The sequence below is a fragment of the Equus caballus genome, chromosome 6 (genome assembly GCF_041296265.1).
Source record: "Equus caballus isolate H_3958 breed thoroughbred chromosome 6, TB-T2T, whole genome shotgun sequence".
Classification (NCBI taxonomy): Eukaryota; Metazoa; Chordata; class Mammalia; order Perissodactyla; family Equidae; genus Equus; species Equus caballus.
Window position 1 is genome coordinate 59,286,481 of NC_091689.1, and position 17,539 is coordinate 59,304,019.

At 35.5% G+C, this 17,539-nt stretch overlaps 1 protein-coding gene across 3 annotated transcripts in view; it reads left to right on the top strand.

The window, feature by feature from the left end:
• The window catches only part of AEBP2 (AE binding protein 2), a 95,619-nt gene that overhangs the window by 40,897 nt on the left and 37,183 nt on the right, over positions 1–17,539 (top strand). Inside the window, exons 5-9 of one of the 3 annotated variants that reach the window (XM_023643209.2) lie at positions 2,731–2,855; positions 9,627–9,694; positions 12,851–12,964; positions 15,362–15,388; positions 15,946–17,507. In XM_023643209.2, the coding sequence (XP_023498977.1) occupies positions 2,731–2,855; positions 9,627–9,694; positions 12,851–12,964; positions 15,362–15,388; positions 15,946–15,991 (380 nt within the window). In that variant the 3' untranslated portion in view covers positions 15,992–17,507. Of the gene's footprint in view, positions 1–2,730; positions 2,856–9,626; positions 9,695–12,683; positions 12,788–12,850; positions 12,965–15,361; positions 15,499–15,945; positions 17,508–17,539 lie in introns of those variants that run through there. The other 2 variants (XR_002808670.2, XM_023643210.2) reach the window with 2 other exon arrangements.

Here is a 17,539-nt window from a genome sequence, read left to right on the forward strand (position 1 = left end):
TGCCATCTATTCTTGTAAAGAGACTGTAGGTTCAGGAGTATCTAGTCTTTGTTTAGAATGGAGGACCAGTGACCACTTAAGTATGTGGCTGCTTTTGACATTGGTGTTTTTTCCAGTTAGCTTAGTAAGACAGGCTGTGTAAGTAGAGTGGGAGGGGAGAGATTGTGCGTGAAAACACGCTTTCTGTTTCCTGTTTTATTGGTGAGCTTGAGGACAGCCCTGAATCTGTGACTGTCTGAACTTGAAGAGATTCAAGACCTTTTACTGGGGGCAGCTGCCGTTAAGACACTGCTGATTTGACTTGGCAGAGTTGCCGCTGCTGCAGAACAGTCCTTTGAAAGTGTACCTATCCATGGCAGTGAACTAAAATGAGCACTTTGCTAGCACCTTCCTCATGTAATTCAGAAGGGTCATTTTTACTTAACTAGGTGAAAAGTACATTATAAATAATAGAACTGAAGCATAAGTAATTTTCCGTTTGATAGGGTTTTTAAAGAATTGAAAGTTTAAAAAAAATTTTTTTGACAGACTTGAAAGTAAAGTGGAAGGAATAATACACTAACACTTGAATACCCTTCGCTTAGAGATTTATCAGTATGCCTCATTTGCTTACTCTTTGTATATACACACGTTTTTGTTCTTAGTCCAAGATACTTTAAGAATACATCTCCTAAGAATAAGGGTAGTCTTCTACATGACCATAATACCGTTCTTACACCTAAAGGGGGAAAAAATCAGATAACATGTATGATTTGGAACCACAGGAAAATTTTCATGGTCTCCAGGGTTTTTGAGTATGTATCTAATCAATTAAAAAAAATGCCTGGGCACTCAATCCTAACGTGCGTTTATACAGTGTATACAGGTAATAACCACTAACGCACGTTATAAGATGATTACCAAGAAGGAATTTCGAAAAACATTGAGGTGAAAAAATAAACAAGTGATATTATTTCCTTCCCTTACTCTAATGGATCATGACACACACTTGCTTTGGAGAGTGTTGTAGTTGAGTATTCTTGATACTTTAAGAATGGACATTAACATGGTTAAGGTCTGAATGTATAGAATGTATAGAATCTGAAGTTTGAAGGCTCTTTTAATTATTGTGAATTTAATTCAAGTGATGACTGCTGTATTTCAATCTTGAGTGAGGAGTGACCGATTTGAATGATTTAGAGGAGTTATTTATTATTTTCTCTAAGTGCTTATCCTTCTCAGGAAAAAGCTTATTTGTAGAGCATGGAAGAAGTGCACATTTTTCCCCCAGTAGCCACAGATATAATAGGAAGGGGATTTGTTTCTCAGCGTTAGGTAAAATCCTGACTTTTTTCTCCCATAAATGTCAAATATGTTTTCGTATTGATTTCCCATTGTCATTGCATTCTTAGTCTTGTGCGTTCTACTAGTTTATTACTAGGTAGTGTTTTGCTTATTTCGTTTTGAGGAAAAATCCAATGAGAACGGGCTGTCTAGGTGTTTTATTGAGTATGCCTCCTGGTGAAATCATCCCCCACAAAAGCTCTGGATTTGTGTAAGTGCTCTGAGAATTCCGTGAATAGTGGAGGCGAATCCGCGCCACATAGTGGTAAATCACAATAGTGGGGTAGATCAGCGTGCATGTTCATTCAGAATATGCTATACCAGCAGATCAAGACATTTCTTTTATTGTAAGTAAAATTGAATTTTCAGTTACAGATGATCTTGAAAACTTAAATATATTAGTAAAGCTCTTCAGTTGCAGAATAATCAACTTATTTTCTTTATCTTGAGCAATATTCTTATTAGGAATTAAAGTAGCACAATTTATAATAATATTAGCGGGATGAAAATTGAAATTTTAAAAATATTCTTACCAAGTTCAATCTTGAATGTATAACTTCATTGTGTTCACACTAAAAGATTGCTTATTCTAGGTTTGTGAGTTGATTATTTTTAAAAAGTGGTATAAGCTTATTAATATGACCTGTTTTATGACTTAGCAGGCATTTTTCATGTGAATTTGTTTTGCTTAATCATAATCTGTAGCTGCTGTATCTCTCTTTCACAAATATGGAAACAGGCTAAGGTAGATTAAGCAGTTTGCCCAAAGTTGTACAGCTGATAACTGGTGGAGTTGGGAGTTAGAAAGAATTTTGGTGGACTCATTGATATTCAAAAATGTATTTATAATTTTCTTAGATTATTATTACAAGAGTTATTCATAATCAAGAAAATACTTATCAAAACCCCCAAAATAATATTACCACTTTCTCAAATTTGGAAAAATTTTGTTTACATGTTGATGTACAGTGTTGATGAAATGTATTTCTCTGGTTGGCCGTGGTGAGTTTGCGATCTCATTGTGATGTACAGATGGAGATGTTCATCACATTGTTGAAAATGCAGGCCTGGTGCTCAGGAGAGATGCTGGAGTAAAATATAAAATTATATGGACAAGATAGTAGCTGAAATGTGGAATCCTGAGGTTTGAGGTTAGAACCTTAGACACCAAGGGGCAGAATTAACCCACGTTCACTCATTAGTTGAAATTCTTCTTTTGTACATCTTTATCTTGTCAGCTAGATTGCGTTTTGAAAGCCAGAAAAATGTTACATTTAAACACTAGATAGATACTTGTTAATCTTTTCACTCTTTCTTACTTATTGCATACTTTTGTGGAAAACAGACTATCTGGCAGACCGAGATGTTCTTCTAAATATTCTTTCTCTCTTTTGTATTGATTTTTAGCACGACCGCATGATTTCTTCGATGCACAAACACTGGATGCGATAAGGCATCGAGCCATATGCTTTAACCTCTCAGCTCACATAGAAAGTTTAGGGAAGGGACACAGTGTTGTTTTTCATAGTACTGTAAGTATTTGATTTTTCTTTTTCTAATTCTATATATAAGTTTGCAAGAATGTGTATTTTGAATTTCACAATCATATTTCTGAATTGCTCAAAATCTAAGAAAATACATTTTAACAAAATTCACAAAACCTTTTGCTTCAACAGTATTTAAAAATTTACTTGTGGTGTTGGTTATAAAGCAAACATTATGATTAAATTGGATATTTTATCCTGTAGTTTGAGCTACGTAGGAATATTGGGGGGGCATTTGGGCTACTGGGCATTTGAAGACCAGGCTCTGTCCTTAAGTAAGCTATAGGTGTGTTTTTTGACCTCTGGTTTCCTCATTTGTAAAATGAGAGCGTTCAGCTCTTTTTAGCTCATGTCCCTCTGTGCTGCGTGCCCCTCTCTTACCCCCCCAAATATATACCTAAAGTTTGTGTTAAACAGTAAATAAGATAATGGCCATCAAATTAAAGCTCCGTGAACGAGGGAATTTTTATTTGTTTTGTTCCGCTGATGTGTCCCAAGTGTCTAGAATTATGCCTAACACGTAGTAGGCACTCAGTATATTTGTTGAATGACTGTGTTGTTCAACATAGAAAAAGAAAAGTACCAAATTTGAAAAAGCAGTAAGTAGTTTATTTTTAGGTAACTAGGAGTTAATAGAGAGTTGTTGTTTCTTGCCATGTTCCTTGCCATTTTGTTATCCAGTCATCTTTAAATTGTTGTAGTTTGGTGTCCATGAGTTACTACAGTCATGCGCTGCATAACAATGTTTCGGTCAACAGTGGACCACATATATGATGGTGGTCCCATAAGATTAGTACCATGTAGCTTAGGTGTATAGTAGGCTATACTACCTAGGTTTGTGTAAGTACACTCTGTGATGTTCACACAATGATGAAATAGCCTAATGATGCATTTCTCAGAACATTGCCTCATCGTTAAATGACACATGACTTTTGAGGTAAATTTTAGACCAGATTATGGTGATTTGAATCCCTGGAAAAGAGAGAGTGTTGAATTTTGGCTGTTGAAATATAAAATATACTAAATTTGTTTTTTTTTTATATTCAGTCAAAATACATGAGAATTTAAATATGAAAGTTCAGTGTTGATATCAGTGTTTCGTTTGGTTTGAATTTCTATTTTTCCCATCTTTTTTAAAATTTTCTTATTTTTTGATTTTTTTTATTGTTTATTTTATTTTATTTTTTTGAGGAAGATTAGCCCTGAGCTAACTGCTGCCAATCCTCCTCTTTTTTCTGAGGAAGACTGGCCCTGAGCCAACATCCATGCCCATCTCCCTCTACTTTATATGTGGGAAACGTGCCACAGCATGGCTTGCCAAACGGTGCCATGTCCACACCCGGGATCTGAACCGGCGAACCCCGGGCTGCTGAAGCGAAACATGCACACTTAACCTCTGTGCCACTGGGCCAGCCCCCCCATCTTTTATAATAATGAAGTTTTCTTGTGTTTTTACTTTTTCTTCTATGTATACTTACCTCCAGTTATTTAGTATTTCTACCTATTTATTTAACATGCATCCTAACCTCCGTTGCTCTCCCTGATCCTTTTGATTTCTGATCTCTCTGGCTTACTTTCTTTATATAGTTTGATAGGTCACCTGTTAATTTTTTTTGCCTGTTTTTTAATTGTAAAACTTGACTGCCCACACAGCTATTATAACACTGTGCTGTGTTGGATCTGCCTGGTAGTTTTTCATTTTAAAGAAAGTAAATTTTCCAATGGTGTGTTTTTGTGCATAATCACTATAGGATTTGAAAGGCAAATACCTACTTAGTAAAGAAGGTTGAAAGAGGATCTTGTATTATTGCATTGCTTCGCAACAAAATTTCAGTCCTGAATGAGACGAGAAAACAACCAATAGTGGATTTTCTTTATGGAGAAAATTTAAATGGAAGCGTACTTGACATCTAAGGCAAGTTATTGTTATCATAAAATTAAATTGAGAGAATTTTTAGTCACCACTCAACCATCACTGCCCCCTAACTCAGATTTTTCACACAGTGAAACTAGGGACCAGAGAGGTTGTGTACCATTTCCAGTGTGACAGTATAGTTGTGGTAGTTGAGTATTACCATTCCATAAGATTTGTGGACCTCTGCCCCCAGCCCAGTCATGGATTCTAGGGCAAGAGCTTTTGTGGTATTTAGACTGAAATGTGTGATATTAAAAGGACATTAAAGAAAATAGACCAATAGTTAGGGATCAGTAAATCCCAGGCAAGTTTTTTAATGTATAGGGTAGATAGGGCCGAAGTGTGGATGTTGAAATTAGACTGGTAAAGGTACGAGGGAGAGAGTAAAGAATTGAATATATGGAAAAAAGAGATTGTTTAATTTGGGCTGTTGAAATATAAAATAGACTAAATTTTGGTTTTATTTTTTATATTTCAATAAAAATGCATGAAAATTTAAGAACAAAAGATCAGTGTTGATATCAGTATCTTTGCTGGTTTGAATCTCTGTTTTTCCCATGTCTATAATAATGAGATTTTCCTACATTTTCACTTTTTCTTCTGTGTATACTTAACCTCCTGATTCAAAAATCCCAGTTTGATTTTGATTCCCAAGACTAAAGGCAAGAAAGCAGAATATTAGACACAAAGAAAAGGAAACTTTTTCTGAGCTGGGAACACATGAGGGCTGTAGTTTGGATTTGAGGAAAGATGTACTATACTTCTGCTCTTAAAGAACATTGGAAGTAGAGTTATCTAAGTATGGGTGAAAGAGTTGGAAGGAAAATTTGAGGGTCTGAAGACTAGAAAGTTAGAGTGGCTGCACTGGGAGTTTTGTTGGGATTCAGCAAGGCCAGAGGCTAGCTCAGCAGTGACAGTTGAAGTCCTCCGTTGAAGTTTGATAACACAGGTTTATGATTTGGTAGGTCTGTGATTGTTCTTTTTTGCAAAAGTCAGCAAGATATCTCCAGACCCAGAGTGTGGTGTCAGGGCTGATTTGTTCAGCCACTTAACTATTGAGCACCTACTGTGTGCCAGGTACTAATGATCCAGCTGTGAACAAAACAGGGTAAAACAAAACAATAGACCATGCCTACACTCTAGCGGAAGAGACATGATAAACAAGAGAAGTTAGTAAAATTGTAAAGCCTTAAAGTGAGGGTATGAGCCATTGTTATTAGAGGGAAAATCAGGTATAAAATCCTGAAGTGGGAATATGCTAAGTATGTTTGAGAATCAGTGAGTAGGCAGTGTGGCTGGAGGAAACGAGTGAGGCAGAGAGTAGGACTTAAGTCAGAGAGGTAATAGGGAGAACCTTTCTGGACTAAGACCTTGGCTTTTAGTCTGTGTGTGCTGGGAACCCATTGAGTAGGCTTTGAGTAGCCATTGTCTAATGTGATTTTTCGAAGTAATTTTCGTTGAGGTGTAGTTATGTGTTGCTTAGCGACAGGGATGCATTCTGAAAAATGCATTGTTAGGTGATTGCATCTTGCAGACATCCTAGAGTGTACTTAACAAACCTAGATGGTAGAGCCTACTACACACCTAGGCTATATGGTACTAATCTTATGGTACTGCTGTCAAATATGTGGTCTGTCATTGACCAAAATGTTATGTGACGCATGACTGTGATGATATATATATAAACTGCACCCATTTGAAGTACAGAGTTCTATAAGCTTTGACAGTTGTACTTGCCTTTGAAACCACCATCACCGCAGTTAAAATATAGAACATTCCCGTTACTCAAGGTTTTCCTGGTGTAGCTTTGTAGTTCATGCCTGCCTTCACCTCCTGCCTAGAGAACCCACTGATCTCTTCTCTCATGTAGGTTTTAATGTGCTCACTTTGGTTTTTGTGTTGAGAACAGATCGTAGGTCAGGATGAGGGGAAAAGGGGATTAGTCTTTTCAGTATCTTAGGTGAGAAGAGATGGGAATGGTTGCAATGCTAAGAAGGGTCAGATTCTGGATCTCTTATGAAAGTAGTGCAGGCATACCTCAGGGATAATGTGGGTTCGGTTGCAGACCACCACAGTAAAGCAAATATCACAATAAAGTGAATGATACAAATTTTTTGGTTTCCCAGTCCACATAAAAGTTATGTTTAGGCACTGGCCCTGTGGCTGAGTGGTTAACTTTGTATGCTCCGCTTCAGCGGCCCAGGGTTTCGCAGGTTCAAATCCTGGGCATGGACATGGCACTGCTCATCAAGCCACACTGAGGCGGTATCCCACGTGCCACAACTAGAAAGACCCACAACTAAAAATATACAACTCTGTACCAGGGGTGCTTTGGGGAGAAAAAGGAAAAATAAAATCTTAAAAAAAAATAAAAGGAAGATACAATTAGGTACCAGGAGGCTTTGGGGAGAAGTAGTAGTAGTATAAAAAAGATTGGCATCAGATGTTAGTTCAGGTGCCAGTCTTTAGAAAAAAACTTATATTTACACTGTACTGTAGTCTTTTAGGTGTGCAGTAACATATGTCTAAAAACAATGTACATACCTTAATTAAAAAACACTTTTTTGCTAAAAAAATGCTAACCATCATCTGAGCCTTCAACAAGTTGTAATGTTTTTGCTGATGGAGGGTCTTGTAAAAAACGCAGTATCTGTGAAGCACAGTAAGACAAAGTGTGCCTGTATTGACAAGAATTATGGATAGAACAGATGTTGGGTTTGATAACGTGAGGAAAGCACGACTCCAGTGTTTTTGCTCTGGGCAACTGGCCAAAAGGATGGACTTGCCATTTAATAGAGACTATGGCACTAGCAGATTGGGGGAGGGGAGTATCAAGAGCTGGAACCTTGACACATTTCATAGAGTAGTGCCTCCATCATGTAAGCAGATGGATGTAAGAGTGAGTTCAGAGGAGAGATGTGGCTACAAATGCAAACATGGAAGTTTTGAGCATATTAGTATTTAAAATATCAGACGGGATAAGATCACCTAGGAACTAAATAAACAGAAAATAGGAAAGAAGTCGTCTCAGGTTTGGGATTCACCAACATTTAATGATTTGAAGGGCAATAAATCTGATGAAATAATGGCCAACTAATGAGCACGTCTCTCTTTGTATAAGGGAGCAGTGGTGATGATAATAAGGTTACGGTTAAAAAAGTAAAGCACCAACTTTCATGTGTTTTCCTTAGAACACCTCCTTGTGATGAAGTCCTAAGGCTCACCACGGGAGGAATAGAGGTGATCAGAAAATGAAGAAACTAAAAATAGTGGGGATGATACTAGGAATTTGGAAAGAAAATTTAGAAATTTACTCAGAGTCAAAATAGTCTATGAAGATGAAAGTAAGTTTTCTAAATGTAGAAAGCGTCTGAGAGGATTAAGGACATGATACGTAGGTTTGTTGTGAATTAAGGAATAAGGGTGATGTGCACCTCCAAGTGACAGTGGCGAGGCAGAAGTCCCTTGGGGAGAAGTCACAAAGGTAGAGTGTGATCTAAGGAAGGCTTTTTCTTGGGGAACGTGGAAGAAAGATCCATAATGGAGAGAGGTCTTCGTTGGAGCTAGGTGATAGGTGAGCAAGTTCTCCGAGGTTCTGTGACGGGAAGGTTTTGGTGGAGGCAGTCTGTGTTAAACAGAATCACTTCTCTTAGTACCCAGAATGTCCAATACTAGCTGCAAATTTAAGTTTCCTAGTTATCAACTTAACTTTCGTAGGAAATAACCATACAGTTAGTGAAACAATTGGCAGAAAAATGTCTGTGAAGTACTACGTTGTGGAATTAGTCTTCTTTAATTGGAACCTTTTCTTTCGCGCCTTCTCCAGAAGAGGTCAGCAGAATCCCAGTTACCAGTCAGTGGGCTTGCTGGGCTCGATGAGTTTGCATTGTTTTTATATCTTACTTCTTTGTAAAGTATTTTGTTTTAGCATCTACAGCTCTGTTTTTGGGCTTTTGAATTAGTCTTGTTGCTAAGCCTTGAGTTAGGGTACTTGACTATAGGTTTTTAAATAATGAAGATAGAAAGTGTTTTATTTTTGTTTAAAGTGCTGATTTTACTCAGTGCTAATATGTTTGGAAGATGACACATAACATTTCGTGTGGTTGTTTGGAACTTAAATTTGGTAGAAAATATGGAGATTTAAATTATTGAAACGCTGAAGTGCCAATTTTGTTAATGTGGAAGTTGTAAGAGTTATAAAATAGCATTTTGATCTGTTTTTCTTTTATTTAAACATTACCTTAATTTTCAGAATCTGGTAATGAATGACAAGTGTATTGTTTTTCTTACACTTCTATAGGTCTTTTTGTATAGGTTGATCCACCCTTTAGTTTAGATTCTTTAAAATTGAACCTGAACACTGATTCGCCAATGTTTCTTTTAAAGTAAAACCAACCAACCAACAAAAACCCCCCAAGCCAACAGCAAATACCTTAGTAGTAAATTAGAGACTTTTTCCCTTCCCAGCAGTATTTTTTCTTTACTGTTTATTTGTTCCTAGAAATATTCCAGCCAGAATGGATTCTTGGTCTGCAAGCTAGCTAAGCTGCAGATTTAGTTGATTGTAAACTAAATAGCATTTTGAGTCCTTTAATAAGGATAATATGGTTTTAGTATTTGGCTATACAAAGCTTCTTCAGTTCCTTTCTTCTTTTGCTTTTGTGAAAATGTATGAGCAGAGGTGAAATTGCTACAAAGCAGAGCAGAACGAGATGTGGTGGTGATATCTGGTCCAGGATGTGAACGCTTAAAAGTTCTTGATTCGGATCAAAAGTACTTTTTTATGATACATTAAAATAATGTTTTACAAGTTGTTTTTATGATTTCTTTCATATCATTACTAGGTAATAGCTAAGAGAAAAGAAGATTCTGGAAAGATAAAACTTTTGCTTCATTGGATGCCTGAAGACATGTAAGTATTTGGAATACTATGTGTAATTAATAGACTAATGTCTTTTATAAAAATCTTATACTCAAAACTTATTTAAGTCATTGGATTCACATATAAAAGACTTACAAAAATTAAACTGCAAAACATTTTGAGGTTGTCAGGATTAAAGAGAATCTGTGAAAGCTCTTAAAGTACCTGGCTCAAGGTATAAGCTTTAAAACTAGCTTTTGTATTGTTTTTGTTTTGTTTTGTTTTTTAAAGATTTTATTTTTCTCCTTTTTCTCCCAAAGCCCCCCGGTACATAGTTGTGTATTTTTTAGTTGTGGGTCCTTCTAGTTGTGGCATGTGGGATGACGCCTCAGCATGGCTTGATGATCGGTGCCATTTGCACACCCAGGATTCAAACTGGTGAAACCCTGGGCCGCCAAAGCGAAGCTCGAGAACTTAACCACTTGGCCACGGGGCTGGCCCCTGTATTGTTTTTTTTTTTTTAAAGAGTAATTATATATATATATTTTTAAAGATTTTTTATTTTTTTCCTTTTTCTCCCCAAAGCCCCCCGGTACATAGTTGTACATTCTTTGTTGTGGGTCCTTCTAGGTGTGGCATGTGGGACGCTGCCTCAGTGTGGTTTGATGAGCAGTGCCATGTCCGCGCCCAGGATTCGAACCAACGAAACACTGGGCCGCCTGCAGCGGAGTGCGCGAACTTAACCACTCGGCCACAGGGCCAGCCCCTCCTGTATTGGTTTTAATAAAACTTTTTACAGCAGTGTTTAATCATTTTCAGGATGTGATTTTTAAAGGATTTTTAAAGACTCTCAAGTAGTATGCCAGCAGCTTTAGATGTGCCTTTGTTTGAATTTCTTTTTTTGATTTTTTTTTTTTTTTTTTGAGGAAGATTAGCCCTGAGCTAACACCTGCCGCCAATCCCCCTCTTTTTGCTAAGGAAGACTGGCCCTGAGCTAACATCCCTGCCCATCTTCCTGTACTTTATATGTGGAAGGCCTACCACAGCATGGCTTGCCAGGCAATGCCGTGTCTGCACCTGGGATCCGAACCAGCAAACCCTGGGCCACTGAAGTGGAACATGTGAACTTAACTGCTGCGCCTCTTGGCCGGCCCCTGAATTATTTATTTAAAAAATTTCTAAACATTTTCTAGCACAAAGTTAATGATAACTTATAGAGAAAAAGTAGTTGGCCAGTTTTCCAGCAGTGTTACATTTTTCCTTGCGTTCTAGTACCCTTTTAAAGCACTTTTGGCCCAAATGCTCCCTGATTTAGATATTTCATATTTAATTTTGCTTTTGTCCTTTAATTGAAAATTTTTTGTTATAAAAGGTAATGAAGTGTATCATAGAAATTTTGGAAAAAGTTGATAAGCATCAAGAATAGAATAAATAGGGGCCAGCCCGGTGGTTGAGTGGTTAAGTTCATACGCTCTACTTCGGCGGCCCAGGGTTTTGCCGGTTCAAATCCTGGGCGTGGACATGGCACCGCTCATCAAGCCATACTGAGGCAGCATCCCACATACCACAACTAGAAGGACCCACAACTAAAAATACACAACTGTGTACCTGGGGGCTTTGGGGAGAATAGGGAAAAATAAATTCTTAAAAAAAAAAAAAACAAATAGAATAAATAGGGGCCGGCCCTGTGGCCGAGTGGTTAAGTTCACATGCTCCACTTTGGTGGTCCAGGGTTTCACAGGTTTGGATTCTGGGTGCTGACATGGCACCGCTTGTCAAGCCATGCTGAGGCAGCGTCCCACATAGCACAACCAGAAGGACATACCACTAGAATGTACAACTGTGCAGTGGGGTGCTTGGGGAGGAGAAGAGGAAGAAGAAGGAGAAAAAAAATAGATTGGCAACAGATGTTAGCTCAGGTGCCAGTCTTTAAAAAAAAAAAAAGAATAACTATAAATGAATAGAATCTCACTGTGTATACTTTCTTTTCCAAAAATTAACAATATGTGGTTAACATTTGTCCTTGTTATTATTTTTCTATTATATTGTTTCCCAAACTCTGTTCTAAGGTGATGTTAATGAATGTGATATAAATGAATAGTTGTGAAATAGATTTGGGAGTTTATAGTGCACATTAGCATATTGAAGTAAAGAAATCTATTTAGCTTTTTTTAATCCCATGACAATCAAACTTCATTACTATAGAACGTATTTTCCATATCTTCCCTCTACCCCTTTCAGGTTTTGTGGAAATGTTGCTATAAAATATTTTGAAATGGCTGTGTAAAATGAATATTTAATAAGCTCCTTTGTACTGAACATTAAAGTTACCTATTTTCCTCTACTGTTAAAAAAAATTAAAATCTATTAATATACAAACTGTGCCAAATGTTAATGGTTTTTGATAGGATTGCCTTCCTGAAAGTTTGTACCAATTTACAATCCCATCTGCTACGTTAGAAAGCTTATTTTTTTTGACTTATTAGCAATACTGGCTGTTATTACTCTTACTTTTTGTATTTCTTTGATTACAAGTAAGATAATTTTTAAATTGTTCGTGTCTTTGGTGCATTGATGGTTTGTGTCCTTGTCCCCCCATCCCTTTTTCCCTCACGGGCGTTCATCGATTTCATACTGTTTTGTAAGAGCTTTTTTTATATTAAGGTTATAGATATGATTCCTTTAAAAATAACATATTCAAATGCCTGTGTATTTTGGTAATTGATCAATCCAAATATTAAAATGCTTTTATTTGAGTTTCCCTGTAGGATTCAGTTTCTTTGAATTTAGGAGTTTGGTCTCATGTGCATTTCTTTTTAAGTGGAATTTAATCTGGTGGGGATTTTACTTTAATTTCTTCATAAAGAAACTTACTGTCAGATTTCCATCAAGTCAAGCTCAAGTATGAATTTCAGCCGGTTAAAAGATAGGCCGTGTGTTCTGATGTGTATTTCTAAGTTTGATGTGGCTTTGGCACCAAAAATTCCGAATTCATTTCCAAATTTATGCCTAAACTCTCACCCTGACATTTTGTTGCTAGGACTCCATATCCTGCTACTTAAATTGCTGTTTCCCTGGCTTCTGAGAAGCTTCTTAACCTAGGTGGCCCAGTCAAACCAGTGGAAAAGGCTGGATAATGCGAAGGTATATGAAAAGTAAATTTAAAATTAATGTTATTTTATTTATGACTTGTTTTTTAATTCATAGTCTGCCTGATGTGTGGGTGAATGAAAGTGAACGACATCAATTAAAAACTAAAGTAGTTCATTTATCAAAGCTACCCAAAGATACTGCCTTGCTTTTGGACCCAAACATATACAGGTAATTTAATTCTTGATTTGATGTTCTACTTTTTGAACTCTAATCTTAAACCTCCCTAAATTTTGGATGTAGTGTTAGGACTCATTTTGAAGTATGGCATGTCGGTACCAAGCATATCTTGCTTTCTGAAGTTTTGTATATGGAAATTACATCACAAAGATTTATACATCGTAGAATCCAGAAAGATAATGTTTTGGTAAAGTTTACATGCCAGCTTAATTCCAGATTTATCTTAAGTAGCTTAGATTGTAGTATACATAGTACTTTGAAAATAAGTGCCTCTTGTTTAAGTTTGTGATTCTTTTATAATAGACTTTTCTGGGCCTGGGAATGTTTTGCATGTGCCCTAAATACCATAAATGGCTGAATATTTTAAACTTATACTCTCTCCAAAATTTTTAAAAGAGTTTAAATATTACTGTGTTTGTTTTTAAGAGATAGCTCAGAGTGTTCGTATTTCTAATAGTTTTCTGATCTGACCTTTTAGTATTTTGAGCTTATCAAGGTATGGGGGGGGCAAGGAGAAGAAACCAGCATTTCTATATGCTGAGTCACTTTGCTGGGTGTTGTACATAGACTTCATCCTCATGGCAGCCCTGTGAAGTAGGTGTCACTGTCTCTGTTTTACAGATTGGAAAACTGAGGTGAGAGGTTAAATAGCTTGCCCAAGATTATACTGTGTCTGAGCTCTATGCTGCCTCTCTCCCAATGACATTCACTAAGGTGATGTAAAAAAGGGGTGAAAATGCTTAAAAGGCACTCTTAAGGAATGAAATTCTATATTTTTAAAAGAAATTTTAATAAGTATTTTATATAGGAATAGGTTGGGTAAGAATAAGATGACATACAATGATTATAGTCCCAAATGTGAATTTTAACTATCATAAAGAGACAATGCCCTGTGCCAAATTTTGTAGCAGATAAACACTTTGAAGGTTCTGTTCATTCCATGACTCAACTTTTTGGAATGTTGTTCCATATAATGGGATTCCTATAATTTGAGACATCTTCTGAGAATGAAATTCTAACATAATGGGCCTTGCCATGTGGAAACAGAGACTCTTGAGTGTTCCTTACTTGAAAAAAAAATTATTTTAAACATCTTTTGGTGAAGGTGCTAAAATAAAAACTTGTTTTGAGGGAGATTAGCTAGGTTATCAAGAAATTAGCTAGAATAGAGAATAGTAAAATGACCTTAAAGGAGAAGATTGAGGGAAATCTGCTACAAAAAATAGGGGAAAGTCACAATTTACCTTTCTCTTTATAGAGAAGAATTGAATGTTCTTTATTTACTGGTACCTAATTTAGGGTTTATTTCTGTTTACTCTTTGAAGGGAGTAATTAAAATTAGCATTCTAAAAGAGTGATATTTTGGGAGAGTCACCCTGCTATTAGAACTGGTTGTAAACATCCTTTAGGCAGAGAGTTGACAAAGGGGCATGAATCTTAATTATTAGGATTAAGAGTAACCTTTGTGTTTCTCCCCTGCATTCAACTCCCCCCTCTCTTAAGGGTCTTCCTTTTTCACAGAACCAGCTTAGTTTTGCTGTTCTTGTGCTATATAGGAAGCAATTTAGATATTTTAGTGAACGTGACTTAAAAAAAATCCTTCAAGCTTAGAACTGATGTCCAGAAGTGCATAGGAATTGCATTGCATATTCTCAAAGTGTAATTCTACGATTCTTATTTCATTCTTAGGTAATGAAGATGTTCTTACCACATGTTAGGTGCTTCTGTGGAGTTAATTTTTTTTAACTGTACCACTCTCATCTTAAAGTTTAATTTTGAGTCTAAACTTCAAGCTTCTCCTATTCCGGAAATTAGAGTTCAGTCTGCCCTAAAGTGGTACAGAGTGATAGAACCCCTACATTTGCCATAGTGTAATGTCTTAACAATGTCTGGATTTTGATTGGGAAAACTTGTGAAATTAAGTAAAAGGTGGAAAAGCAATTATCCTGACTTGTTTAGGAGAAATAATTTGTGGCTTATGCACGGCAAACTTTTATTTATTTAAACTTTCTATCATTTATTTGTTTTTATTTATTTATTATTTTATCATTATTTATTAACTTCAAAATGAGACTAAAAAGAACGTAATTATCTGAGGTTTTAACATCGATTTTAAAGTGCTAGTTGGTTAAAATGCTTATGTTAGGCATGAGATTCTTTTTTAGAAACACATTAGCAGGCTACATAGAAAGGATTTGTTAAAAAGCTATATTATATAACTAAAGTTGCATCCATTATGTGTGAATGCTTTGTAAATAAATTTTAATGATGATCAATAATCATCACGTTGCCTATATCTTATAAATATTTTTAGTCTCTTTTTTGGAGTACTTAATGTGTTTTTTGATTCAGTTGAATAAAAGAATATTCCTTTTTCTCTTTTTCTAGAACAATGCCGCAGAAGAGGTTGAAGAGGTAAAAAATAAATAAATACATAAAAAGCAAACAAGCGGGGACACCTGCAGTCTTAGTCACTGACAATGGGTTTAGTAAAAGTTGCACATTAGAGTCAACCCCCTTCCTTTTTGTTTTGTTTTGTTTTAAAATCCAGTATTTAGAATAATATTTATGCTTAGTGTAAACATTCTGTGAATGAAGTAGGCTCTTCTGTGGAATATATTAATATATTACTGTATATCCACATTTTCATGGAATGGTACTGTGGGAGACTGAGCAAACACTCTTTCTGGCAACGTAGTGGAACAGCTTCTTAAAGGCTTTGCATGCTTGCTGCTTTAAGCTGCTTTTTTTTTCCCCTTTAGTGATTACAGTAGTTCATATTGGAAAGAAAAACAGTTACAACACGTGCCCTTACAAATACCAAAAGCACTGTAAGGATGTTTGTCTTGACAGTGTCTATTGATTTGAAGTCATATTAGGAAATATTTAGACAATGAAAATTATCAAGAGATAATTTACCTTTCAATTATGATAAATAGATGTGATTGGTTGCCATTTGTGTTCTTTTGCAGAACTCTGATAAGAAAAGTGTTCAATTTGTATTTAAGCAAACAGTGAACGACATTTGCAATCAACTAAAAATTCGTCTATCGAATTAGGGCTGAAAATTTCTGTTAAAGAGTGTTGCAGTATGTCTGGTGGCTCCCTTTTCAGGACTAGGGTTTTCTCATGGAGTACAGTATGTTAATATTTACCTATATAACTAATCTGTTAACGGTTTTTGAAAAACCTCTATTTCAAATTATTTGAATAATCCTCATATTTTCATTTTAACCTATATAAGACTCCAATTTTTTTTCTGAGGAAAGCATTTGGTTTATGAGTTATTTTGTCTTAATGTAAAGAAAATTGTATTTTTTTTTTTTTTAAAGTATCTTCAAACTGAATCCTTTATGCACCAAAGTTGGTTTTGAAAAGGAAAATAAAATCATTTTCTTGCTTGGTAAGCAAGAAGCCATATGGATTTTTTTTTAACAGAAATGGAAATATGTGTAACTTGTTAGTATTGTATCAAACAAATGTTGCATAGAGATAATAGAACATTGCTTGTAAATAATTCAGCAGATTTGTAATATATTTTTATATTATGAAATGTACTGTAGATGTTTTTCTAGAGGCATGAAAGTTAAATGTATATATTATGGGTAGAAATAATATTGAAGGATATTGTAATTCACTAGTGCTGCCAGAGGAATTGTTAATAAAGCACCTTCTTTAACAATAAATGTCTTTTTGCAGACTTAAGGGACTATGTACTACTGTTAATATCTATAAGAACAAAACACATTGAACATCCTTCCAGAAAGTCTTTGAGGGAGGACCTATACCCATAATAGAATTATGGCACTCATTTCTGACAGTGACTGTGAAATCAATTATTTCCTTACTGTTGGAAGGACATATTGTAAAGTATGTAGTATACGCAGTCAAACTGCAGAAAATACTCCTGATTGAGGAGTTTTCACTTTACTACAGTGATATAAAAAACCAGCAATTTTTACACTAAATTTTTTAAAGAAAGAATAGACAAAAATATAGACGTAAGCCTTTGGTTCCAAAATGGGAAAGGTTCCATAATACATAAATCATTTCTCATTTACTTTAAAAAAATTTTAAAAATAAAAATTATGGAAGACTTTATTCGTTAACAATGAGGGTAAAGAGCTATATACATGGAATGAGTCATAAAATTAAATGAAGTGCAAATAAAAGCACTGCTACTATAAGACATTCTGGAATGGTTGTTTAATAAGGGTGTTATCCATATGATCTGTAGCAAATGTGATTTTATTTTTAAAAAGAAAAGAAAAGCAGTGTGTTTTCTTACTATTTTGTTCTTTTGCTTAAGCACTTCATCAATTGCTTTATTCTGTATCTACGAAGTAATCTGCAATCTCCTTTGTTCTTTTTAAAGTTTGATTTGTTATAAAATTGCCAAATAGAAGTGTTTCAGATATATAGTTTGTACCTGTATTTTTTATTTTATTGCCTCATGTTCTTGTAACTCATTCTTAATTGACCGATGATTGTAGACCTTGCCTGAGTATTTTTTCTAATAAAACAAAGCAAATCACGTTTAGCTTCCAAATTGTAACAATTCAATTA